General features: G+C 39.4%; 2 protein-coding genes and 1 long non-coding RNA gene across 6 annotated transcripts in view; 1 reads left to right on the plus strand and 2 right to left on the minus strand.

Annotated features, from left to right (window-relative positions):
• The window catches only part of CCDC14 (coiled-coil domain containing 14), a 47359-nt gene extending 39096 nt beyond the window's left edge, over positions 1–8263 (minus strand). For 2 of the 4 annotated variants that reach the window (XM_069064961.1, XM_069064960.1), the window contains exon 1: positions 6000–8263. In XM_069064961.1, coding sequence (XP_068921062.1) covers positions 6000–6230 — 231 coding nt within the window. In that variant the 5' untranslated portion in view covers positions 6231–8263. Of the gene's footprint in view, positions 1–5972 lie in introns of all 4 variants that reach the window. The other 2 variants (XM_069064959.1, XM_069064957.1) reach the window with 2 other exon arrangements.
• The window catches only part of LOC138143719 (uncharacterized), a 74693-nt gene continuing 53162 nt past the window's right edge, over positions 6198–27728 (plus strand). Inside the window, exons 1-2 of the long non-coding RNA XR_011163785.1 lie at positions 6198–6271; positions 14372–14441. This is a non-coding gene — a long non-coding RNA (uncharacterized lncRNA). The remainder of the gene's footprint in view (positions 6272–14371; positions 14442–27728) is intronic.
• Positions 8718–27637, minus strand: ROPN1 (rhophilin associated tail protein 1). Its single transcript, XM_069064962.1, has 5 exons — positions 27522–27637; positions 24740–24857; positions 15147–15308; positions 9230–9405; positions 8718–8915 (listed from the first exon to the last, which is right to left on the minus strand). Exons 1-5 carry the CDS (start codon positions 27635–27637, stop codon positions 8849–8851), a joined length of 639 nt encoding a protein of 212 aa, XP_068921063.1. The 3' UTR covers positions 8718–8848.

Consider the following 27728-nt stretch of genomic DNA (forward strand, 5'->3'; position numbering starts at 1 on the left):
GTAGATAGAGCATTGCACCTGGGGTCAGGAAGACCAGTTCAAATTCAATCTCAGACTCTTACTAGCTCTCTTACTTTGGACAAGACACATTTACCTATATTTGCCTCAGCTCTCTCATCGGCAAAATGTGAATGATAATAGTGCCTATCTCCTAGGTTGTTGTGAGGCTCAAATGAAACACTATTTGTAAAGCATAGTGCCTACCACACAGTGGGCACTATATAAATCACTACTGCCACAGCTTCCGCCTCCACCACCACCACCACCACTACACAGTCATCCCTGTGCTAAGCACTGGGGATATAAAAAAAAGGCAAAAGAAAGTTTCCCATACTCTCAAGGACCTCAAAGTCTAGAAGAGGACACAATATTCAAATAACTCTGATATACAGGATAAATTGGAAATAATCAACCAGAATCAAGGGGGTTTGGGAAAGGTTTTGTATGGGATTTTGGCTCACACTAAAAAAAAGCTAGGGAAAGCTAGGGAAGTCAGGAGGCAGAGATGGAGAGCATTCCGGGCATTTGGGAAATCAGTGAAAATGCCCAGAGTCAACAGGGAATATTTTGTTCAAAGAACAGCAAGGAGGCCATGTCCCTGGATGTAGAGGGACATACTAGACAGATATACTGCATACTGGATAGGAACCTTATCAAACATTTTGCTAGGCATACTGAGCTCAATGTTTGAAAAGTATCTATTATTATCCTCCCCCGCAAAATTCAAAGGTAATACTACTGTCTTTGAGGACTATGTGTGCTGTTTGGCTGTTAAACCTTTCAAATTAAGGACTCTATTCCAAACTATTTTACATTAACTACACCATTACTCCAGTGAACAGCATCTTATTAAAGCAAAGATCCAAATTCCCAATCTCCTAAATGAGTAACAATAAATTCCTTAATTCCTCCCCAAATACACATCTATTTCAATCTAGTAAGCTACACCCATGTACCCAATACTTTGTTAGGTACGATATAGAAAATAAAAGGTAGAAGCGACCTTGGAATATCTGACAATCTAGCTGAAACAACCTGAAGGTACTATTAATGCATTAATCATACAGCAATGAGACAAGCATTACACATAACACAATTTATACATCTACTTGGGTTAAGTGCCATTCTTTGAAAGTACTCACCTCTTGAGATTATTCATTCATTCCAATGATACTACCATTACTCAAAATATTTTAGAAATGTTTTTATAGTCAATTACAAGCCACAAAAGAAAGTCACACTTAGTACTTCATGATCACAACTCATTTTTTTAAACCAAAATTTGTCATTACCCAGATTGTTCACTCATCTTAATTACTGGATCATGGATTTCAAAGATGGAAAGAATCTTAAAAAGCCTATGGTCCAACTCTTATTTTACAGATGAAGAAACTACAGATTAGAGAGCTTAAGTGGCTTGCCTGAGATCACTCTGGCAGTGAGAAGCAGAGCTAGAATCTGAACCTAAGTTATCTGACAACAAATCCAGGGCTCTTTCCATTGTACTGTACTGCTCCTAGTGTAGAGAATAGGACATTGGACATAGCATCAGGAGAAATGAGCTCAAATCCAGCCTCAGGTACTTACTAGTTCTGGGTCCCTGTGTAAATCAATTAATCTTTCTAGCTGTCAGTTTTCTCACCTGAAAAATGAGGGAGTTCAACCCACTGGCCTCTCAGGTCAAAGATATTATCCTATTCATAACAAGTATCTTCCAGTGACATTTAGCTCTTTCCAAAACCCATTCAGAGAAGATAAAAATTTGCCTTTGTTTAGAATATAAGAGCTGAGGCTTTAAAGATAATTTCAAAAGACTAGTAGTTTCCAAAATGTCTGATATTTTTTTCATTGCTACTGTGATGTTTATTCAGATCACAGATTACATAATTTCCCAAATGAAAATCTGCTTTTTCCCCCTATCTCCTTCTACTCATGAAAAAACAAGAAAACCCCTAAACCCTCATACAAATCAAACCCACATTAGACATGCTCAAAATGTCTCAATCTGCATGAGTTCACTGCCTCTTTATCAGAAGGGCAGCATATTTCACCATGAATCATATGGAACTGTGGTTGGTCATTGCATGGTATTGATTAGTGTTTCCAAACCTTTCAAAGTTGTTTTTACAAGGTTATTATTTCTGGCTCTGATCACTTCACTCTGAATCATTCATGTCTTCCCATGTTTTTCTGAAACCATGCCCTCCATCATTTCTTATAAAACAACAGTATTCCATTCAACTTATATGCCATAACTTGTTTAGCCATTCCCCAACTGACAGGAACTTCTTCAGTTTCTAGTTCTTTGGCACCATAAAATGATCTGGTATAAGTGTATTTAGATATATGGGTTCTTTTCCTCTTTTTTTGATCTTTGTGGGGCACAGACTTATCAGTGCTATCACTGGGTCAAATAGTGTGTACAGTTTAATAGCTTTAGGGACATAATTTCATATGAAAAAAAGTCATTTTGATGGAAAAATGAGAGAGCCTACCAGCATGACTACTGCAAATGGGTCAACAGCCACCTAGATACAAGTTCTGTTTTGTTGTTTTTTTGTAGTCATCAGTCAGGTATTACTGATGGACCTCAAACGAATGAGAGTAAGATAGTTAGAAAAGAATATACATAACTGATAAGGAAACTAAATATAAGTGAAAGAAAATCATAGGGTGAAGTTATTTTGGAAACTCTTCATAAAAGAGGTATTCTTGAGTGTGTCCTGAAAGAAAATTTGTAGGATTTAGACAAATAAAGAGGAAGGGGGAATTTCAGGTGGGAAGAAGTGAAAACAGAATTAGTAAAATGCAGGACTAGTTTAGGAGATAAGAAAACTGGTTTTAATATAATTTAAGAACCTTTCTGAGGAACAGTGAGAGAGTTAAGCTAATGTCTGATATATAAAGGGGCACCAGTCATTGGAGGACCCTGCATGCCAGAATTGTATTTTTGTTTGTATTTTACACCGGGGAAGCATTGTAGGTTCCTGACCAGGGAGAAATGATGTGATGAAAATGTAATTTTAAGGGGTCCAATCTGGTAATATTAAGTAAAATGGACTAGAGTGGGGAAGAGCCAGAGATCGATTAAAAAATGTATATGATGAAGCTGGTGGTTATGAAAATAGAAAGGAAGAAATAAACTCTAGAAAATAATAGAAGATAGTAAAAGACTCATGGGAGTTGGAAAATTGGGAGAAACTAAAGATAATTCTAAGATATAACAATGGAAGATCAGGAGAATGGTAGTGCCATTGAGGGAAATGAGTCCATTGGTAAGGAGAACAATTTTTAACAGGAAGAAACTTTATTCTTAAATTTAGTTTGAGTGATAAGGCAAGTGGAGATGTTCTGTAAGCAGTTGAAGTTATAAAAGCAAATGAGAAGTCAGAGCTGGGTATATAGATTTGGGAATCAATAATAAACTGATGATTGTTGAAGTCATTTATAGCTGAGGAATGGAGAAATGAACCCTCTAGGAAGTAAGGAGGAAAGCAGGTTAAGAATTCACCAAGTGGGGCGGCCAGGTAGCACAGCGAGTAAGAGCACCGGCACCAGTGTTGGGATCGAATCCCGGGCTCAGACACTCAGCACCACACCCAGAAATAACTGGCCGTGTAACCTTGAGCAGGTTACTTAACCCCTATTGCTTAAAAAAAAAAAAAAAAAAAAAGAATTCATCAAGCTTTAGGGAACAGTCATCACCACTTGGATGCTGAGGAGACAGGAGAATCATTCAAAAAAATCAGACCCATGTAAAGAATCACCGAAAGTAAGGGAACAAAGTTTCAAGCATAGGTCATTGTGTGTCCAGTGCTGCAAAAAGTTTGCAGAGGATGAGGATTGTGGGGGCAAAAAAGTATGAGGCCTTTCCCAATGCAGTTGAATGAGGTCCCAGAGAAAATGCCTGGAGCTGAGAGATGGAGTAACACACTCCATCTCCCAGCTTTGTGCATTTTCACTGACTGTACCCCATGTTTGGAATGTTCTCCCCTTGTCACTGCCTGCAGGTTTCCCTAATTTCCCTTATACCTCAGCTAAAATCTTGTCCTTCAAGAAGCCTTTCTCATCCCCCTTCAATGCTCTGTTCCCTACTTCTGAGAATACATCCAATATATAACTTGTTTGTACGCAGTTGTTTGTGGGACCATCCTTTGCCTTTCTTTGCATTCTCAGCACCTAGCACAATGCCTTGCACACAACAGGCTTTCTCTTTTTTTTTTTACTACCCAAACTCTTCAGATGAGTGTTTCATAATGTTTGCCTTTTCTTTCTCCTAACCCACACAATCAAGGAACAAATCAAGTCAACAAGCATTTAAGCACTTCCTGTGTGCCAGGCACTGTGCTGAGTGTTGGGGATACAGGATAAATTAGAAATAATCAACAAAGGGGAAGCACTAGGATCAAGAGGGATTCAGAAGCCGCCCCTTTAGAAAGTAGGGTTTTTACTTGGGAAGCCAGAAGGTAGAGCATTCTATGTATGAGGCACAGCCAGTGAAAATGTCCAGAGTAGTCCTGTGCTAGGATCAGAAAGGAGGCTAATGTCATTAGACTGCAGAGTATGGAGTGGTAGTGGTGTGAGATATAAGACGACTGGAAAAGTTGATGGGGCAAAAGATTATGCAGAGCTTTGAATGTCAGAGGATTTTATATTTGATCCTTGAGATGAAAAGGAACCACTGGAGTGTGAGTGTGTGTATGTGCGTGGGGGGGGAGGCTATATGTTTGTGGGGGTGGGGGTGAGTTTGTCCTTCATTCCTGACGATGCCATAACTTGCAAGTGAATTGGATCTGAGAAAGGGAGGGCTGTGCAAAACCATCAGCCTCAGTTTCTCCTCCAGAGCAATCTGGGTCCATCAGCCAGACATAAATCATGACAACTGGAGACAGCCCAGGAGACAGTGGGAGACCTCCCCTCGGCCTTTTAAGTTAAGGTCTTTCTGAGTTCTTACTCTGACTTCGGTGAGACTCACTCAGTGAGTGTGATAACAGGGTCAGATCTCTGCTTTAGAGAGATAATTCTGGCAGATGAACTGGAGTGAGGAGAGACTTAGGGAAGGGAGACCAACCAGCAGGATATTTCCACAGTTCAAATGTGAGGGGATCAGGATCCGCACTAGGGTGCTGGCAGTGTCAGAAGAGAAAAAAGGACATGTTCTAGAGATGTTACAAAAGTAGGCGCAACACACCTGGCAACAGAGTGGATATTGGGGTGGGGGTGGAGGGGGTACTCAGGGAGGTGCCTGGGATGATGGCAGCACCCTCAACAGTGGTAAAGAAGTTCGGAAAAGTGGAAGGGTTTTGGGGAGAAGATAATGAGGTCGGTTCTGGAAATGTCGGGCTTAAGATGTCAACAGGGCATCAGTCTGAGATGTCCCATGTTACGGGCCTGCAAGTCAGCGGAGAGGTTAAGGCTGGATAAGTAGATCTGAAGATCCACAGCATAGAAATGATAACTGAATCCATGGGAACTGATATCACCAAGTGTAATAGTATAAAAGGAGGTCTCAGGCCGGTGCCCTGAAAGACAACCACAGTTAGCTAGTGGGACAATGGGTGTGGGAGGGGGGCTGGAGGATGAGAATTTGGAATTCAAAATATTTTTAAAATAAATGTTAAAATAAAGTATGTTTTTAAAAAAAGAAAGAAAACAAGTGGGGGTGCTGGAGAGACGGGAAAAAAAGACGGGGTGGGGGGCTTTTCAACCTCGGCAACTCTCAAAGCCTTTGCACGACATTGAGGGTCGGGAGAAAGGAGCGCTCGCACTGAGATACCAAGGACCACGTGACGGTCAGCACCTCTGTGACCCCAATGGACAACTGTCTCTCCTCGTGGTCACTGCCCGGGATCACACGGTGGGTCCGGGCTGGAACCTGGGTCTCCTGATTCGCAGTTTAGGGGCAGGGTCTGCCCTCAAGGAGCTTAGAGCCTGGTACACTTATAAACCCCGGCCGAGCCCCATCCCCTCACCTGAAACGGCCGAGGCCCGGACCTCACCATCTCTCGGGTCCTGAGGTGTCCATCCACCCTCTGGGCAGAAGCCAGGCGGTTGATCGAGTTAACAGCCATAGGTACTGTGACCCTTTCGGGCCGCCTTCTTTCACTCCTTGGGCTTCCGCTTCCGGTTTGTTTCCCGCCGAACTCGGCGCTTCGATTTTCTGTGATTGGCCAATCGGGTCTCCGCGCCCCGCCCCTGCGGCTTCTGCGCAGGCGTGGAGCTTGGGTCATGCTCAACCTCGCCTTAGAAGTTACTTCCGCCAGGAACTGAGGTAAGTGGGTAGTCAATGAGTTTCGGATGAGGTTTGCTCTGAGCCGGATTGGGAAAAGTGGGATCTACGTGACAGAAGGAAGGACGTTCTCTAAGGCCGCGTGAGACCTGGATTCGAATCCCTTGTTTATGAACTTTTTCCTCTCTGGGCCTCAGTTTCCTTACTTCTGCAAAAGAAGGGTGCTGAATTCAGGGGAATCGTAGATTCCTTCTTTCCAGCCCCAAATCCCTGATTGAATTAAATCTCTGTTAGGAAACCATCTACCTTGCCTTTCCTAAACCCCTCCCCTAGGGCCCTTTATCCCGCTTATCAAATGAAATGACGTAGGGGAAGCACGTGGCACACTTTAGTCGTCAGCATTAACGACAGACCATATGAGTGCCAATTAACTGGCATTCAGGGCTCTCTGCAGCCCAACACTGCCGTAACCTTTCTAGCCTCATCTTCTGTTGGCCTCTTTATCCACTCGACTTGAACCCGGGTTTTTCTGGTTTACAGACCTTTCCGCTACAACTCTCACGTGCTCCCGTGGACTCTCAAATGACTTACTGGCAACAGTGGATACAATCCTGGACTTGGGTCCAGGAGACCTGAGTTCAGAATCCTGTAGCCGACCCTGTGGGCTTGGTGACTTTGGGAAAGTCACTTGACCCAATTCTGCCTTATTTTCTTTCTCAGTAAAATGGGTGGGGGAGGAATATCACCTTCCTTCGTGGGGGTGGTTGGGAGGATCAAGTGAGATAAGATTTGTAGTGTTTAGCAAACCTGAAACTGTTGACCACTCCCTTCTTCTGTCTACCCTTTGTCTTCTTTGTAAGTTCCTCTTCTTCGTCCCCTCCTGCTTGGGTGTACCCCAGGGCATTCAGTCCTAGACCCTCTTGGGAGACTACCGGGAGATCGCTATGGTCTCTCCACACCCTGAGCTCTTGTGAATGCAGCTATTATTTCTATGGAGATGACTCCCAAAAGGTTTAACCTCTAAACTCTTCTTTTAAAAAAACTAAATACGGTTTCACCGGGTCAAAGGATATGACTTTGAGAACTTTGTTCCAAATTGCTTTCCAGAAGAGTAGTACCCGATGTACTGCTACCTGAGCAGTGTTTGTTTTCCCATAGCTACTGTAACACTGGTCATTTTCTTTTTTCTTTTTTTTTTGCTAGTATTACCTATCTGTGGGTGTGAGGGGGAGAATCAGAGTTACCTAATTTATATATCTCCAAGTAGTGGTTTGGAGAATTTTTTATATGACTGTAGATAGCTTGAATTTCTTAGAAAATTGCCAGTTCATATTCTTTGACCATTTATCTTTTGGAGGAATTAGGAATTATCTCTTAATTCTTACAAATTTTAATCAGTTTCTTATAATCTTGGAAACCAGACTTTTAACAAACTTGCTGCCACGATTTTTCCTAGCCGTTGCCTTTCTAATATTAGCTGCATTGGGCCTTTTTTTTTTTTTATTAAAGCCAAAACTTTTACGTAATCAAAATTGTCCATTTTTATCTTGTGACCCTTTTAAATCTCTTTTTTGGTCAGAAACTCTTCCCCATTCATAGATCTGCAAGATCATTTCTTCTTCCTCTAATCTGTGATGTGACATTTTTGTATCTAGGTCATACATCCATTTGGATATCTTGGCACATGGTAGGAGGTGCTGGTCTATGCCAAAACCTCATTGACTCTTTTGGGCACCCTGCTGTCACACTGTTGACTTTTCAGGCCACTGAAAACCCCAATTTTTTTTTTTCAGACAAACTGCTATCTAATCATGCCTTCCTGCCTTGTGAAGGTGATATTTTGTGACCAAGAGTAAAAATTATCGATTCCTATTAAATTTCAGCTTATTAGATTCAGACCAGTGCTTTAGACTCTAGAGACCCTGACTGTCATCCAGTATCTCAGTTTTTTATCATCTACAGATTTGATAAATATGCCATCTTTGCCTTTTTTCAAATCATTAAGATAAAAATGTTAAACAGTAAAGGGCCAAATATAGGCCCCCTGTGGAATGCTACCGTTGGACCTCCTGCCAAGATAACATTCAGCCAGTTCTGAATCCATTCAATTATATTATCATCTAGCCCATGTTCCTCCAGTTTTTCTACAAGATGTATGGTTTAATAAAATTGTCAACATTATAGATAGTAGAGAAGTAATAAGTTGAGAAGATAAGTTAAAAATTGTGTTTGAATGGGAAAAACAAATACTTGTCATTTATGTCATGCTGATACAACTTAATAAAAATCATGCATATCATTAATGGTGTTAAATAAACATTCCCTTTTTGAAATCTAATGTTTTTACTTGTCTCATGGTATTTTTCCAGTCCTGGCTCATTATCTATTTGTAGACCTGATCAAAGCAAGGAGAGAACACTAGTCTCACATCGGTATTAACGTTCTGAGAACTTCTTGAACATATACACACACAAATTTGTAGCTAGCATGTTTGCCTAATTGTTTATTAGTGTACCAGTTGTACAAGAAAATTGACATTGGATGTTGTATGGGGTGCAGTCATTCTGAAGCACAATTATCTCTGTATCTTCCTTCCTTTAAAATTGCTGGAGTGCATTTTTATTCCAGCCGTACCCTGGGATTTTGGGTAAAGTCATTCACCTTGATTAAACCATCAGGACCGATTCTGTTTGGGCAAAAAACATATTCTTAGTTAATTCATTTAATAGACTCATTATTTTACCAAGAAGCATAACATATTTAAATACTTTCTCATTTCATCATTATTCCTCTAGCCTTATTTCTAATCCTCCAACACCTTTTATTTCCCCCACTTCCTATTTTTCCTTTGCCACAGCCCACTCTATTTCTTTTTTCTCCATGATACCCCCTATTTTTATAGCAACACTGTAATTTATTATGTTCTATCATCATGAATCAAAGTCCTGCTACAATCACTTCCCCATTATTCTTCCAGTCAGCTTATGAAAATTTACTTACACTTCCTGTTCAATGTAGTTCAGCATTCGACTGACGTGGGATGCTGAAATCTCCCCATCCACTTCAGCAATATATGTGTAAAGAAACTGAAAAGTGCTAAAAGGGATTCGGGGAGGTCCGCCATCATGTTCAGATGATAAAACTTCACATACAATCTTGAGGGTTTTGGCTATGGTCTGTTAAAATGAAGTTTAAAAAAATAGGTAATTAGATTCTTGAGGCCCAGCTTAGACAAGAGAAAGGTGATGACAAATATCACTTGTGTCAGTCAAATGGTATGGGAAATCTTTTTTTGTGTTATGGATCCTTTTAACTGTCTGGTAAAGCCTATGGATCTCTTCTCAGAATAATGTATTTAAATGAATAAAATAAAAAACACAGGCTCTCAGAGGAAACCAATTATACTGAATAAAGTTATCAATTTTTTTTAAACTTCACAGATTTCAAGTTAGGAACTTCTGTTCTAGAAGGATTATAATCCTTATACCTGAAATAGTTTCATCCTATCTTACAATTATTTAATATCTACAATATGCTTCTTTTCTTCATTGGCATTCTAGAAATGAAGCTTTTAATTATATATTATAATTAAATTATATTGTAATTATGTTTGGTATATTTTAAAAGCATACCCTAGGTCCTGTCACTAAATCGATTATTATTAGTTTACCAGTTATATAAGAAAAAGGTTACAAGCAGTTGGAGAGGCAACCCAATTACTACTTAAGGCTAGGACAAGCATTACAATGAACTGGTTTCAAAATTGAATTGGAGAGGGAGAGAGTTGGCTAGAGAGCATCAGGAAAATCACAGTGTTTTCACTGATCCTTATCCTTCACAGAAAATCAGCTTTTTTTTTTTTTAACACCGATATTCTTTTGATGATGCTACATGGCTGAATATACAAATATTATGATCTCAGACGTCTTTAAAGTTGGGATGATCTAAAGGAAAATGAAGAGACATGTTTGGTTTAAGTAGACTGCGTCACATTATCAATAAATGATTTTTGTGCAAGAAGTGGTATAACAAGAAGTAGCAACACACCAAGGAATGTGTGACCAGAAAAGGTGGGTAAGTCATACAGTGAGAGAGAAGACTAGCAGATTAAGTGTTCACTGTTAGGGAGAAAATTTTAAGACTCAAAAGATGACTTCCAACACCTTGGGCTGGTCTCTGGATAATTTTTGAAAGGATGTAAGCAGGAATCACATAATGAAAAGGCTAGCTTGATCTTGTTGCCTACCCAGATAAGATTGAATTTCCACATTGATAAGATCATTGATCTATGGGATCATTCTCTTTGCCCAGGGGAGGGGCTGGGATGAACCTCTCCTTGACTTTCCATTACAATGCATTCTTACTCCTTTCTCTTTTAGCCCAAAGGAAAATGCTGTGAAGAGATACATGGGAAAGGAACAAGCACTCATTTAGTACCTAGTATGAACAGGCACTGTTAGATGCTTTATAAATATTTCATTTGTAATACTGCTGAACCCGTATACTGTAAAGGATACACAAGAAGCTCACTGTTGAGTCAGCTATGACAGAGAACTGAAGGGGAAGTATTACTTCTCCAGGGATAAGTGCTAACAGATAAATAATGCTGAAATTTAGGGCACAATCCTTTCTGTTGGGCATACTCTGTAGTAATTTAGTGATAGCATTGAGAAGCCAGTTGTTTCTTCAGATTTATTCTTAGTAAATATAGGCTCTGAATGTAAATGCTACTCTATGAGATGCTGGGCCATGTTGTGAGATTGAGGGGAAAAAACAAATAGAAAATGAATGACTTTGCCAGCAATTTGAATGAAAGGTTATCATATCAGAGTAAAACTTTTTTCTTACAGAAAATGTAAGAGACTCATCCAGAGTTGAGACTTCTGTAGATTTATTTTTTCAGACAAACCTAACTTTTGATATATGAATAGTATCAGAATTTTATAAACAAGATGGGAGCAGAGGTGGAAATGCTACAAGAAAATATGTCCAAAGGGTTACTTAGGCTGTTCTATAAATATGGCTAATATACACCCAAGGGTAGTGGCATACTTGTGGAAGCAGGTGTATGGATGAATACTTCCCACAATCTAGGGACAAGTGAAATATTAGCAGTGCTGAGTGACCAAATGGCTAACAGGTTAAATAAGAGTGAAGCTGATAAAATGTTGCAATTGTCCAAAGGATTGGCATCCTTGCCCTTTATATATGCTTCTGAAATAATGTAAGCTTTTTTGGATGGGGAAATATGAAGATGGATGAAATCTTAGTAGGAGGGCAGACTGGGCAAAAGAAGGAGAGGATGTAGAGTTGTGGGCATGACAGATAAGGATGACAGCAGGTGTGATCCCATCTGAATGAATGTGAGGTAACCCTGATTATGTCATTTCCTTAATCTCACTTGCTGCTTTTCTCAGTTCCTTTCATGCTGATTTATTCTCTTGTTTTTGTCTACTTCTTCCAGTCTTCTCCCCAAGCCATTCCTTCCACCATTATACACTGAGCCTCACTTTCATCATTCAAGCAATTCCTTGAAATGTGCAAGGTCTAGTGTCCTGCCTTGCCTATAACACGTGCTTAGTAAATGTTTGTTAAATGAATGATGAATGGACGAAAGACTTCTTGTACTGAAGCTTTCCTAGACACAGAATTCTCATAGCTCATCAATACAAAATGTATGTGTGTGTGTGAGCGAAATACAATTTATTACCACCTCCCTCCACATAGCATCGGGGGGAAATAGTCTCTCAAAACAGATTGTGGACTCAGTCTCTAGCCCAGGAAGGCAGTGCATTGGTGTCTCCCAAAGGGCCAGGATCATAGATTCAGCTCCCAAATAGCTCCCAGCAATTGGGGTTAAGTGACTTGCCCAGGGTCACACAACTGGTAAGTGTCTGAACCCAAATTTGAACTCAAGTCTTCCTGACTCCAGGGCTGGTGTTCTGTCCACTGTACCACCTAGGCTAGCAACACCGGGTGCCCAGAGCAGATCCCTGGAAGAATAACTGAGTGAACAAACAAGATAAAGAGCTATCACGAGACCAGGTTGTTGTTTGTCCTTTCTTTTTGAAGAGGACCATGACATGAGGGAGGTGATTTCAGTGAGGCAAGGTTATTTCAAGTCACCAGCCTTATTTTCCCCTCTGGAGCCATCTGGGTCCAGTGGCAAGATGAAGATCAGGACTACTGGAGATGGCCCAGGATGCAGTGGGAGACCTTGGCCTTTTTAAGCTAAGGTCTTTCCTAGGTCTCACTTTATCTGAGGCAATGCCCATTCAGTGATTAAGGCTAGGTAAGAAATGAGGCAAAGAATGACCTCTTTTACCTAGTCAAAAACAAAACAAAAAATTCAATATGAGAGGGAAAGATCCTCAGGGTTTCTGGCCAAAATAGAAACAATTGCTATTTATACTCACTCTGAGCCATCAGAACCCAAATAATGACTCAGTGAGACTTGGGCTAGGACCTACTGTTAGCCAATTAATGAAGACCAGAGTAATTTGGGTTTAAGGTATGGTCCTTAAAAAGAAATCTAGCCTGTAAACCCTAAGATATCTTGCAAAGTTTCAGCAATCAAAATTTATATTCCTTTGGGTGGAGCACTCATAGGTAAGAGTATGATTCCTTATGTGAAGAGAGGAAGATGAGGGGAGGAAGGAAAGAAGGAGCTGCTTGTCCAACTGGAACCAGCCAGTTGGGTCCCCAATGGGGCAGTTACAACTCCTCACAGGTTGTTTGTCCTTCATTCTCAAAGAGGACCATGACATTAGGAAGACGAGTCATGACTTGCAAGTGAAGTCAGGCAAGGCTGTGCAAAGTCACCTGCCTCACTCCTCCAGAGCCATCTGGGTCCAGTGGCAAGATATAGATAAGGAGGACCCAACAACCCTGAGAGATGCTAATATTATCTCCATTTTGCAAATAAGGAAACTGGAAGACAGAGGTTAAGTCACTTGCCCAGGGTCATATAGCTAATAAGTGAATTCATATTTGAACTCAAGTCTTCCTGACTCCAAGTCTAACACTCTATCTACTATACTACCCCTAGCTACCTCTTGAAAGAAACCCCAAAATGAAAACTCCTAGGAACATCATAACCACAATCCAGAGTTTACAAGTCAAAGAAAAAAAAAATACTATAAGCTGCTAGAAGCAAAAAGTTTAAGTGGTAAGGAACCACAGTAAGGATCACACAAGATTTAGCAGTTGCCACTCAAAGGAGTGGTGAACATGGAACACAATATTCAAAAAGGAAAAGACAAAGGCTTACAACCAAGAATAACTTACCTGACAAAACAATATAGTTATACCATGCTGGGGGTGGGGTAGAGAACAGACTTTTAATGAAATAGGATTTCTAAACATTTCTGATGAAAAGCTAGAGCTGCACAGAAATTTTGAAATATAAACATAGGAGTCAAGAGAAACATAAAAAAGTAAATACAAGTTTGCACTTGGAAAATATAAGGATGAAATGTTTGCATTCCAGTAGGGGTGGGGGGATGATACAAGCATTCCCCAAGAACCATGATATCAGGAGGGGGTCATAGAGGGAGTTAAATAAGATGGAGGACCTAGGAGTGATTTTTGTTATGCTTTTATGAAAGGAGAAAGGAAAAAGGAGGTGGGAAGGATATACTAGTGATGAAAAGAGGAAGAATGGGGTAACATATAATGGGAGACACAAGTAGAAGTCTATACTTCTTGAGGGGTAGCTTTCAAATACTGAAGTGTTGGGAAAATTAAAAATAAAAAAGCTTTTCCTCCTTGGGGGTGGGGATGGTGGGACAAGAAAGGTAGCATATCTTTGAATGAAAGAGTGAATATGGAAAGGGGTGAGATTTGCTACAGTTAACCTATAATATTATTTTGAGCTTCTGAGGGTCAAATTAGGCATCTTAAAACTAGGAACTTATGACTAGCTTCTTCTATATGGAATCATTTTGCTTTTGTAGGCTATTTTCCACTTGGCACTACCTTGAAATTATGTTCACTACCTTTCTTCCCTACTGGTATACTCAGCATGGTATGTTACACTCTCTGAACAACCTCTTGATAATCTGATACCTATTGCAAGAACCTTGTATAGGATGATTTTATAAACTAATTATACTACTGGACACTCTATTTTTATTCTTATAGTGCCAATGATAAAGGATGGACTATTGAGACAACCTGGTCCCAGAGGCATCATTAAGAAGCCTAGCACATGGTAAGCACTGAAATACTTTTTAATTCATTCATTTCAGGGCATAGGAACATAAAAGTTGATGGATTTAGAGTTAAAAGGGACCACAGAGGTCCTCAAAATCAACTCCTTCATTTCACACAGGGAAACTGAGGCACAGAAAGGTTGTGACTTGTGTAGGTTACATAACTATTAATTATCTAAAGCAAGATTTAAACCCAGGTCTTCCTGACTCCAAGTCCAACTTTCTATCATATACATACACATATGTGTACATATACATATAATGTATATATGTATATATTATATGTGTATATATACATGTGTATTTATATATGTGTATTATTGTGTGTGTGTGTGTGTGTGTGTGTATCCTGCTGGAGCTGTGCTTGGTTTTAAGATACACCATTAAAGGACATGTTGAATCTTGGTTGATCGCTTTAAATTTCCATAATGATAGCCTAGTTTGAGTTTCTCCTCTCTCCCCTTCCTGATTGCTGAGCACAGAAACAAGCTAGATATAGAAGTCAGAGTACCTGGATAAATCAGATTTCAGCAGCAATCCCTGACTGCAAGATGGAGAATTGACAGTATATACAGAGAATATTAAGCCTCCTTTGTCTTTCTTTCCTCTCCTCTCCCTTCCCTACCTCCTGACACATTCCTGGTATCACCCAGAGAGGGAAATCCCTCCCCCCCAAAAAAAATAAAAGGCTAAAGACAACTTACAACTCCAAGAGAACTGCAAGCCAGAGCTAAAAACTTGAGCCATTCAATCTCTTCAGTGAAGCGACCCACATTCATCACACTGTTAAATAGATCTGTTGGGAGACTCAGCACCTTCCACATCTGGGCCAATTCATCAGCATGTATGATCAGCCTTCCAGCCACCTGTGGAGAAAAATAACACATACAGAGAATGAGTCAGTTTGACAAATTTAAGATCCATTGACTTGGGTTCCCAGCTGTCTTCCTGCCTTTCGTCAATCTGGGCATTTAGGGATGGTAGCCTGAGCCTCTGTATATCAGGAAAGAAGGCTGGGAATCCCCTACTGGACCTTAACTTTAGCCCAGTGAAGAGAAAGCTGGGTAATGACTTAATAATGGTGTCTAGACGTTGTTAGAAAATGGTCTGAAGCTTTTCTCCATATCGGATGATAGAAGGGAGATGGGCTTAGCAACAAGAACTTCCTTAAAGGATGCAAAATCTTGGAAAAGGTCACCAAGGGGAGATGGGAGAGCCCTCTTAGTGGTCATCGGTCATCCAGATGCTTATTCATGAGGAATGGTACAAGTGTGTTTCAGAGCTCACATGCTTAATATAGTGACCTGAAAGACAACTGTAACAGTTGTTACAGGGAATTTGAAAATCTTCCTGCCCCTTAATCCTGTGACCTAGAGAAGGTTTTATATATATGTGTGTGTGTACACATACATACACATATACACATAGACATACATATATACATATACACACATATATGTGTGCATGTGTATACCATAGAGGGAGCTTTTGCTTTGGGGCTCACTTATAGGAAGAGTTGTGTGATTTGGTCAGATGAGACTGGGCAATCATTGAGCCCCCTGGCTTTGAAAACACATATTGGTGCTTCTCTCTCTCGTAACTACCTATGTATGTAATGGTCAGACAGCTAGAAGCCTGTCTGTTGGTCTGTTGAATTGTGATATTTTCTCTGTATTTTTTTGTCTGCTTGTAATTTCTGTTCATATTTTCAGAAGTTCAGGGTGTTGATTTTTCCCCCTAAACTAAGTGAATTATATATATGTTTAATTAAACATGTATTTTTGAGTTGCTTTCCTTTAGAAAAGCAGATCAAAGAATCTGTGCTAGCAGCTATCCTGGGTATGCTAGGGTGCTTGCTGTTACAACCTTGAAGCTACTTGAGAATCTGTTAAAATAACACTTCATGGATTCCAGCAGTCCATAGAGAATACTGGGGTGTCTTTTTACTGAATTGCTTCTGAGTATGTACCCTTGTGTAGCAGGATAACATGAAGGGACAGGGTGGGAATGTTTTCTTGCCTGTAGGCATATGGGTTGCTTTGCCAACACAGGTTTAAAGGAGCCTTTTTGACCTTTAGGTCAGTGAATCAGACTTTTTGATATTTCCTCAGAGTTAATGGGTGTCTGCAAGGCTGTTAAGGACTCAGGAGGGAGAGCTTCACATATGATAGTGAACTCCTTGGGAGCTGAGGCTCTGTTGTAGTCTGTAAGTAGAGAAGGTAGTGCTTTTAGACTACTGCCATAGCACATAAAATTAAACTGTATTCTCAAATTAAGTTACTGTAACATACTTAGTCAAAAAGACCCAAATTGTCATACATTATGACTTACCCGATACGAATGATGAACAAAACATTGTATTTGAATGAATTTTCTAGATAACTAAAGCTTAATACCTTCAAACAACAAAACTTTACAAATTTTAATTATTTTGAAGAAAACTTTCTCAAATGTATTACTTATCTTCTTAAATGGAACACATGTAACATTTTACCTTTTTAAAATAACATTTCTATTTATTTATTTTTAACATTCTTTTCTCTTTAAATTTTCAGTTCCAAATTCCCTCCCTCCCATCCCTCCCACTCCCACTGAGATGGCAAACAATATGATATCCATTATACATAACATCTTCTTGATGACTGAAGGGCTAGGATTATGAACATATTTGTACATATACGTACTTTTTAGTCTCCTCCCTTTATTGTGCCTATCTTTAGTAGGACTACCTTCTTCCTCATCCCATTGCCCTTGTGATTTGCTGCTTCTAATGTACTTTGGACTGGGAAACCAGTCAAACTTCCAATTAGACATCTTCAACTGTATGTTCTGTAGTCATCTGCAATTCAATATGTCCAAAACTGACCTTATCTTCCTCCTCCCCACTCTAAACTTCCCTATTACTGCTGAGGGCATTACTAACCTCCCAGTCACCCAGGCTAGAAACCTAGATAGCATCCTTAACTTCTCACTCTTTCTCAACCCCATCCTGCTTTTATCCAGTTTGGTTACTAAGGTCTGTTGAGTTTATCTTCACAGCATTACTCTCATACATCCCTTCTTTCTTCTGACACTTTTACCACCTTGGGTTTGACCCTCACTACATCACACCTGGACTACTGAAAGAGTCTGCTGGTTGCTCTCTCTGCCATAAGTCTCTCCCCACTTCAGTCCCTCCTCCATTCAGCTGTCAAAATGATCTTCCTAAAGTGCAGGTTTGACTATGTCACCCCCCTCTTAAACTCCAGTATCTATTGCCTGTAGGATCAAAAATAAAATACTCTTGCATTCAAATCCCTTTATGACCTGTTCTCCCCATTTTTCCAGTCTTACAACTTACTGCCTTCCCCCCTTCCTCCACCCAATATAGTCTGTGATTTGATGACTCTGGATCTTGAACAAGACATTCCATCTCTGACTTCAGGCATTTTCAATGGCTGTTCCCTATATATGGAATGCTCTCCTTTCTCATCTCCCCCCTCTTGACTTCCTTGGTTTCTTTCAAGTCCTAATTAAAATCCTACCTTCTACAAGAAGCCTTTCCTGCTAGTGCTTTCCCTCTGTTGATTATCTCTAATTTATCTTTTATAGCTTGTCTGTACATAGTAGTTTGTATATGTAGTTGTCTTTCCCATTAGACTTGAGTTCCTTGAGAGCAGCAACTATCTTGTACCTTTCTTTGTGTCTCCAGCATTTAGCACAGTACTCACACATAGTGAGCATTTTTTGAATGTTAGTCAAGTAAAAATCTTTAAACCTCTTAAATGAGGTCCCGGGGAAGGGAATAGATCTATACCTTTGGTGAAGGAGCTTTGTAACAAATATTTCTAGCACCATGACTTATGTTCTGGAGTCCTGAAATTGCTAGAGTATGACTTCTGGATAGTGGATTTTTTCTTTTTTTTTTTTTAATTATTTTTAACATTGAACATACATTAAAATTTTTTTGAATTCTATCTACTGTGCCACCTAGCTGCATTTTTCTAATCAGTAGTGATTTAGGGCATTTTTTCAGCTGACTGTTGATAGCTTTTTTCCTTTCAGGGGCAGCTAGGTGGCAAACTAGATAGAGGCCTGGACCTGGAATCAGGAAGACCTGAGTTCGAATTTGACCTCAGACACTTTAACTAGCTGTTTGAGTCTGGGCAAGTCATTTAATCCTGTTTGCTTCAGTTTCCTCATATGTAAAATAAACTGGAGAAGGAAATGGCAAACAATTCTAGTCTGCCAAGAAAACCCCAAATGGGTTTTCTTTCTCACAGAGAGTTGAACACAATTGAAATGACTGAACAATAACTGATAGCTTTTATTCTTCTTCTGAAAACTGCTTTTTCATATCCTTTGACCATTCTTCAATTGAGGAATCAATCTTATTTTTATAAATATAATTCAGTTCCCTATATATTTGAGAAATAAAGCCTTTATCAGAGAAATTTACTATAAAATCCACCCCATGCTCCCAAGTTTCCTGCTTTCCTTCTAATTTTGGCTGCATTGTTTTGTTTGTGCAAAAATTTTAATTCATGTAATCAAAATTATCCGTTTTGCTGTCTGTGATTCATTCTATATCTTGTTTGGTCACAAATTCTTCCATTATACATAGATATGACAGGCACATTTTTTCCACATTCCCCTAATTTACTCATGATATCAGCCCTTATGTCTAAATCATTTAACTATTTTGATGTTATTTTGGTATACAGTGTGAGATGTTGGTCTATGCCTAGTTTTTGTCAAGCTGCTTTTCAGTTTTCCCAGCAATTTTTGTCAAATGGTGAGTGATTGTTCCCAAAACTTGTATCTTTGGGTTTATCAAACAATAGATTACTATGGTTATTTACTACTATATATTGTCTACCTAATCTATTTGGATAGTGAAATGTTGATAATAATAATTATGACAATAATAACAATAAGGAAAAAACAATAATAGCTAAGATTTATATAGTCCTTACTATGTACCAGGCACTGTGCTATGTATTTTACAATTATTATTTCAATGATCTTCATGACAATCCTGGGAGGTAGGTGATATTATTAACCCCATTTTATAGATGAGGAAACTGAGGCAAACAAATCTTAAATGACTTGACCAGGGTCACACAGCTAATAAGTGTCTGAGCTGGATTTGAACTCAAGTCTTCCTGACTCCAAGCTCAGTGTTCTATCTACTGTATTACATAGTCACCCCAACAAGAATTATAGAAATTAAACTCCTTTTACTCCCAAATAATTTTTTAATCAAAACTTTATAGTTTATGGATTTATTATTTACCCATTTCCCAGAAGGATTTGCAGTGGCTACCTTTTTCTATCTCTTTTCACTTTCTAAAGTGCTTTGACATTTGCATTTCATTTCATCCTAAGCAACACCCCTTTGAGGGAGATCAGTCAGTCCTGAGTACTACTGTTTGACAAACTGGAAAATCAAATCATGGGGAAGGAAGAAGCAAAATGACTTGTCTAAGGTCACTTAGCTGTGGTTAGTGGTAAAGCTAGGAACAGCACCTGTGCTGTGAAACACTGAATAGTTGGAACTGGAAGGGTTCTCAGAAGCCATCTAGGCCCATGCTGTACCTGAATAGGAAGTCCCTTTATAATATAGTTGACAAGTTATCTTCCAGCTTTAGCTTAAGTATCTATCTCTAGTGAGAAAGTACCTACTACTTCCCAAGGGTGACCCAATCTACTTTCGGAATGCTCTGATTGTTATGTTAGGAAGTCTCTCCTGAAAGCAAGCCCAAATCTGCCTCTTTGCAGCTTCGCATTGTTCCTAATCTTGCTCCCTGGGGCCTGACTGAGTAAGACTAATAGTAACTATTCAAATGACAGCCCTATACATACTTGGGAAGGTAGTTGTCTTATCCTTTCCTGTCTTCTCTTGTCTAAGCTAAATATCTCTAGCTTTTACAAATAATCCTCATATGGCATGAGCTCAAGGCCCATCACCTTAGATCTCATCATCACCCACAAGTATTCCATTTCCATGTTTATGAACTCTAAAATTCTTTTATCTGACCTTAATCTTTTTTAAATTTCATCTTTCCTTCTGCCTTAGGACCCCTAAACCTGTTCTCTGTCCTCATCATGACCTCTAATCCCTCCAATTCTCAGTTCTTTCTGAAGCCATTGCGCTTCCCTGGTTATACTCTCCTTCCTTCCCCATCTTTACTCCTCGGTAAACCAATTTAACTCCATATGATATATCCTCTTCTCTTGAGTCCCTTGCCCCCTTATCCTATGTTGATTTTGCCCTGCCAAGCTTCATTCTTGGATTTCCCACATCAACTGCTTTTGCAGTAGATTCATCTGCTGTGGAAAAAAAAACAACAACCAAGACTAGAGAAAACTGAAACTAAGTGACCTGGGTCCACTACAAATTGTATATTAAATAATCTCAATAAATAGGCTCTCACTGTGGCAAGACTATCCTTTTATACTTCACTAATTATCTCATATTCCCTCTCACCATGATGGCTTTTCCAAATCTTGTCATCCTTCCTCAAACCTCTCATTCTTTCTCCTCCTTACACCCTCTTAGCTGAGAACCTTGCTTCATATTTCATTGAAAAAACGGGGGCCATATGCCAAGATTTAAGAGCTCCCTTATTTCCTCCTCACCTCCCATCACTCTTATGCCTTCCCCCATCATCTCCTCTTTCATCCTCTTCTTGTACAAAGATATGGCCCTTCTCCCTGGCAAGGCAAACCCCTCTACTATGTAGAAGTGGTTTCATTTCACCCTATCTTCTCCAGTTGATCATCCCCACCATCAGTCTCTCCCTGAATATTGGCTGTTTTGCTGATGCCTACAAACACACCTATATCTCCCCTGTCCTCAAAAAATCTTTCTCTTGATCTGTCCAGCACTGCTAGCTATCATTCTCAATCTCTATTGTGGGTAAACTCCTTGAGAGGGTACCTACACTTTCTTTCCATTCTAAACTCAACATGTCCAAAACAGAACTTGTTATCTTTCTCACCAAATCCTTCCCTCTTCTGAACTTCAGTTACTGTTCAGGGTACCAGCAGTCTCCTGGTCACCTTATCCTTGAGTTTTCCCTACTTCAATTCATCTTCTCCTTAACAATGTGATCTTCCCAAACTCCAGTGACTCCCTGCTATTTCCAGGATCAAATATCAAATCCTATTGGGGTTTTAAAGTCTTTTATAACCTAGCCTTTTCCTACTTTTATTCCTTCTCACCTCATTCCCTTTAATGTACTTTTTGATCATCAAAGATGACACTGGTCATCTTTCCTTTTCCTCCTAATAAGAACTTCTTCATCTTATCACTCTCTGCATTTTCACTGAGTATCCCCAATCCTAGAATTTTTCCACCTTCTGCAAGAATCTTTACCTGGTTCCCCTTAAGGCTGGTGCCTTCCCTCTGAGATTATCTCCAACTGACCCTGTACATATCTTGTTTGTACATAGATGTCTGCATATTTTCTTTGCTGTTAGATTGTAAGCTCCTTGAGGGCAGGGACTATTTTTGCTTTTCTTTATATTGTAAATGCCTTTTAACTTTACTTCATCCTATGCACATTTAATGTCCAAATGTCTTTATCAATGTCTTTTCTAAAATGTTGTATCCAGAACTCAACATGCTGCTCCAGATGAAGGCTGCCCAGGACAAAGTAAACCAGGACCATCACCTCTCTTAATGCAGCCTGAGATCATATGAGCATTTCTTGGCTACCTTATCACTTTGTGGATGTATACTGAGCTTGCAATCTACTAAAATCCCCAGATCACTTTTTTTTTTTTAAAGCAATCGGGGTTAAGTAACTTGCTCAAGGTTACACGGCCAGGTGTTTCTGGGTGGGTGCTAAGTGTCTGAGCCCGGGATTCGATCTCCAGGTCTTCTCAACACTGGAGCCAGTGCTCTTCCTCGCTGTGCTACCTGGCCGCCCCACCCCCAGATCACTTTTTGTTAGGACTGCTGTCTATCCATGACCTCCCACATCTTTTACTTATGAAGTAGATTTTCTGAATTGAGTGTAAGACTTTATCCCCATTAAAACTCATCATTTTAGATTTAACCCCATGTTCTAGCCTATTGAGATCTTTTCAGATCCTGCCGGGCATCTAATATGTTAGCCATTCCTTCTAGTTTTGTATCATTTGCAGACTTGATAAGGATATAATCTCTGGCTTTATGGAAGGTATGGATTAAAAAGTCCAACATTGCACAAGGCTGAACAAGGCCAGATCCCTGGGGCACTCAACTAGAGACTGTCTTCTGAACTGACATCAAATGTATATAGTTTTTGATCTGGCATTGTAATTGGTTCTGAATCCTCCTAATTGTACAATTGGTTAGTTGTCATCTCACCATTTTGTCAAGAAGAATATAAGAATTTGTCAAAACTTTTGGTAACATCTATGGAGCATGTCCAATTACTCTCAAATAATCTCAAGGTAGGTCTTCGTGATCACTGCTTCCTTTTCAAGGTGTTCACTCACATCTCCTTATCATGATCTAGAATTTTGCTAGAAATCATAGTCAAGTTCACTGTGTTTACGGACTGCTGTCTTCCCTTTTTTTGGAAAGGAGGAAAGCACTTGTCCTGCTCTGGTTCTGTGACCCCAGTCCCTTTCTCCATGATCGTTCATAAGCCTCCAACAGTAACTTCCCATAAGATATACCAGTTCTTTAAGTCCCCTGAGATGTAGTTCATCTGAGCCTGGTGATCCAGACTCTTTAAATGAGAGATGGGCTCTTTCACTATTTCCCTATTTACTATCTTTATATTACTATCTTGGCATCTACTCCATATTAGCCATTTTACTTTCCTAATTCAAGTCCAAAAATAATTTCCCTTTTCTCTAGAGAAAACAAGCAAAATAAGAGTAGAATAATCTTGCTCTCTGTCATCTATTATTCAATTCAACAAACATTATGGGCGTATATATTCAAGGCACTGGGGATAGAAACAACATAAATTAAACAGGCTCTGACATCAAAAAGCTTACATTCCTACCCACCCTCAGCAGGAGTCCAATCTCTTTCCCTCCCTTTTCCCTATATATAGTTTTTTTAAAGCACTCCTTTTTGTTATCTTCAGTTTTTCCCTATTAGCCTCAGCTCTTTTTGAACAATTGTGCTCTTAATTGATGACCTCATTCTTGCTGGACTGTGTCATGTTTTTGTGAGCATATTCTGTGGCCTACCTCATTTCCATTGTCTGTGTTTGCCTTTTGGAAATCTAAGTTGGTTGCTGTTAGTGAGTTCTCTGTACATTCATCAGATTCTTTAGAAAACTCTCCCTTTTCCTCCACAGAACTGTTTTTCTTTTTCTTCACAGAATTTCATTCTTAAGAACTTGCCATTTTCCTGAGCTGACTTCCCCTTTAGGGTCTTAGTCCATAAGACACTGCCCATCCTTTCTCTGAACTCTTTGAGATTTCTCTTTAAACTAGGGTTCCTATCAGACTATATCTAGTTTTCTTCTCTATAAAGAAATTTTAAGATGGACTATTACTTTCCCCCATCAGTTGTTCCTTGGTATGACTAGGATCTGGAATGTGATTTTCCCTCATTTGTTCCTCTACTTTTGTAAAGGAACATTTGTTCCTCCTACTTTTGAACATGATTTTGAAATGATTATTATGGCAAGCCAAGAAATTATTAGTTGCTTTGCTTTGGGGCAGAGAGGGCCTCAGTTCATGTCTAGATAAGTGAAAGATCCCCACCCCCCAACTACTATATTATTTCTCTGCACCAGGCTTATTATCTGTCTCCCAAACTCATTTTATTTCTTCTTTCTGTCCAGGTGGTTTGTAGAATATTCTAATGACAACATTTCTTTGGTTTTTACTTCCATTGTCTTCACTCAATTGATTTTTGCCATGCCCCACCAATTGGCTTCCTAGAATTCTTCAGAAGTATATCTTTATAATGTGTGTGTTAAGAGGCCTAGGGAGTAATATGAATATATTTTATACTTTTTTTTTTTTTTTGCAGGAGTGGGAGGTAGGGAGAGGAGAGCATGTGGAGGAAGGGAACTTTAGTTGGATCAGCTCCTGGGCAAGCTAACTCAGTGACTTACATCATGGAAAAGTGCCCAGCCTGCTCTCACCTTGTTTATGAGCACCAATAGCTTGGAGCAAAACCATAGCACTGCTGTGCCATTATTTCTGTTTTTAACATTCCCATTTCTCAAAGCAAGATGTAGTCATAGCTCATGGTCATGTATTTTAGAATTGTGATTAATTGGTCAGGCTGTTTGGACCCACACAGCTTTTAAATAGTCTATATATTTTCCTGCCTACTTCATCAGGGACCTCTTACCCGAGAATGCAGGATCTTTAGCAGTTCAGGTGTGAGTTCAGCCCAATTAGACAGTGGGATTCGCTCAGATCGCTCTCTCACTGGAGGAATCTCTCCACGGGACATAGCCCCAAAATAGCTAAAGTGAAAACAGACAAGCGTTCTTTACTTTGGTGACTGGTAGTTACTTTGGGAAACTGTTGAGGGGAAGGGAGGAGAGGGCTTTTTTTTTTTTCATTTTTTCCTTTGTTTAATACATAGAAAGATAGGCTGACTCTCTGGACAGAAGGACAGAGTCAGTGTTTGTTTGGAATTCAGTGGTGCATATGGATATGATTTCAGCCAGCTCCATAGGCTTTCCTTAAGACTTATTTTTGTTATTTGCAAGGGACTTTTCCCTGTAGAAAATTTCCTTACTCGTTAATCAAGGATCCAAAACTTCTGCTCTTCTAATTTTATTTTTTAAATACCTCCTTTGCCTCTCTGTGATAAGTAATACCAAAGAGAGAAGGAGAAACTACTCATCCCTACCCTCTTGAGGATCGAACAAGAAAGGAATAAAGTCCTCAAATGAAGACACTCTACCAGCATTGAAACTGAGATTGATACAGGTCTAGAACATACCCTGAGGACATTTAGGGGCACTATTCCATTTAGAAAAGTCCCCCTTCCTCTAGGTGTGTGTGTATGTGCATCTATACACTGGGAAATGCTTTCTTGCAATAAATTAAATATAAATATTTTGCAATTATTTTGTGTTTCTGTATTTTATAAAGTATCCCAGGTCTATGAGTAAAAATTAATTGCTTTTAAAGTATTTTTCACTTTTTACGTGTTAATAAAGCTCCATTCTCTTTTGTCATATTTAAATGGCACATTGATTTTGAGGGAAATCTCAAGGAGCTAAAATATACGATACAGTACCAAATCAAACTGACTACAACAGAGGAACAATTTCTGCTGTAAATGTCAGGGACAATAGGAAGAATGCAATTTATTTTATTATAGACTAGCATCGCAGGCAAAATAAAATAGAATTTAAAGCTACTGCACAGTACATAACAAATATTTTCTGATTATGCCAGAGAAAATTTGTTTCCTGGAGCTAAAAGTTCTAGCCTTGATGTAATGTTTCAATTTCAGTTGGGAAAACTAAACAGTGTTTTTTTTATTGAAAGATGAAGCCTCTTGAGTAAATATTGCTGGCTAATTTTTTATTTGTAAAAGCTTGGTGCCAGCCCAGGAACATTAAGCCTACTTCGAGCATTTTAAGGGCAGCAGTCCAAAGGTTCTGTAAGGCCTAGGTTAAACCCTTCACCTTCTCAAAGGTACCTTTACAACACCATTGTTAGCCTAGCCCATTTCCACTGCCCCTCACCCCCAGGCTCTAAGCGTATTTGTACTTCTTTACCTAGTTTACCTGCCACTCACAAATTATCCAATCCCCACAGTGCTTGTCAGCCCCTCCATATCTCTTACAAATATACATCTACAGTTTCTGGATCTTTCCTTCTATAATATTCTCTCATACCTCCCTCCCAACAATGAAACTCAACAAAGACATCCTTAGTGGGCATCAAAACCAGTCAAAATATTCCAGGAAACAAAATTCTCCCAATACACTCAAAACACTTACTAACAGACCCAGCTTCACATTTGAGTCTAAGAAGCACTTATTTCATAGTTGATTTGATTTCTTTGTGAAGCTATTTCCACAACAGCTATTTTGTCTGACAAATTATTTTGAGATGCTTCTGGTGTCTCTCCTTGAAAGGAAATAAGTATGTCTTTATGGCATCATACAATGTAGAGATTATTTATAAACCAATCTTCTTATTTCAAGATGAAAAATTTGAGACCTAGAGAGATGAATTTCCTAAGGATTTGAACCTAGTTCTTCCATTTCCAGTCAGTGATCTTTCAATACCATGATGATGCCTTAGAAGTGTACTGTTCTTGCTATGGTCTAATCTTGATATAATCTAATTAGTTTTGCTGTCTAGGCCTAGACTAGGAGATATGTTGTATGGGTATATGATATGGGGTCAAATCATGAGAAAATACATCAAAACAAACAACAATAATAAAAAATATCCAAAACAAACAAAAAAATTTTCTCCTCCCCCACCTCTATCAAAAAGTGCCTTCTTGATTATAATATGAGTTGCAGCTGATGTAGAGAGAATAGCTAATTGGGATAAGAGGAATATTCTGGACTACTCTTTGCTTCTTTCACAATCAATTTTATCAATTTTCTTTTTCCCACTGACATTCAGAGTGATGAATATATTCTTCCCAACTATTCTCTCCTGGTGTATGGCTGCTAGATATTGCTTCTGGATAGATAAGGAGAATGAGTTGATCGTGAAAATGCAAGCCTCGTAAATGAGGGATCTTAACACTGACTGCTGTAAAGCTAAAGAGGCATTTCTATCCACATATTACTCTTCCCTCTCCTCTTCAAGAACCAACAGAACATCACAGAGGTAGCTTGAACCTTACTAAGGAAAAATGAAACACCAGTGGTGGACACTGCCTCATATATGGCCTGGCATCTGGAAGATATGTCCAGCTGACTTGAGAGGTTGCCCCACCCTACCCATCTGGATACTGCTTTCTGTCATTTTTAAAGGATCAAAGACAAAAGCCACAAAGACTGTGGTAATGAATGGTGCCCAGCTCTCTAATTCCACTTCCTGTCGACCCATTCCACCTCTGCAGAATTTTCCCACCACCTCCAGTTTTAGAACCTGATATGATAGGTAACTGATAGGATGGGGTCTCTTGGAGAAAAGAAACCTACTCAGCAGCCCATTGGATTAGATCCGTAGGCTGGGTCCTGATGGCAGCTTTGGTAAACTGCTTCAGCAATTCTGGAAGCTCCGGAGGGATGCATATTTGCTTGTCTGTCTGAGGCATGGTTACTTGACCTATTAGAGAGAAACAAACAAATGATCAATGGAAATATATTGAATCTATTAAAAAATGCAATTGGCATGGCTAAAGAAGT

This window comes from Petaurus breviceps, unplaced genomic scaffold, assembly GCF_028583685.1.
Source record: "Petaurus breviceps papuanus isolate PSGF00001 unplaced genomic scaffold, PetGlider_PUasm1.0 90654, whole genome shotgun sequence".
Taxonomy (NCBI): domain Eukaryota; kingdom Metazoa; phylum Chordata; class Mammalia; order Diprotodontia; family Petauridae; genus Petaurus; species Petaurus breviceps.

What these genes read in the sequence shown, in the direction of transcription:
- ROPN1 (XM_069064962.1), bottom strand. Translation starts at nt 27,637, where the DNA reads ATGCCTCAGACAGACAAGCAAATATGCATCCCTCCGGAGCTTCCAGAA. An exon ending in CTTGCAGTTCTCTTGGAGTT is followed by an intron (nt 9,406 to 15,146) that starts GTAAGTTGTCTT and finishes TCATTTTAACAG; the next exon opens with ACCATAGCCAAAACCCTCAA. An exon ending in AACTACATTGAACAGGAAGT is followed by an intron (nt 8,916 to 9,229) that starts GTAAGTAAATTT and finishes TTGCCCAAACAG; the next exon opens with AATCGGTCCTGATGGTTTAA.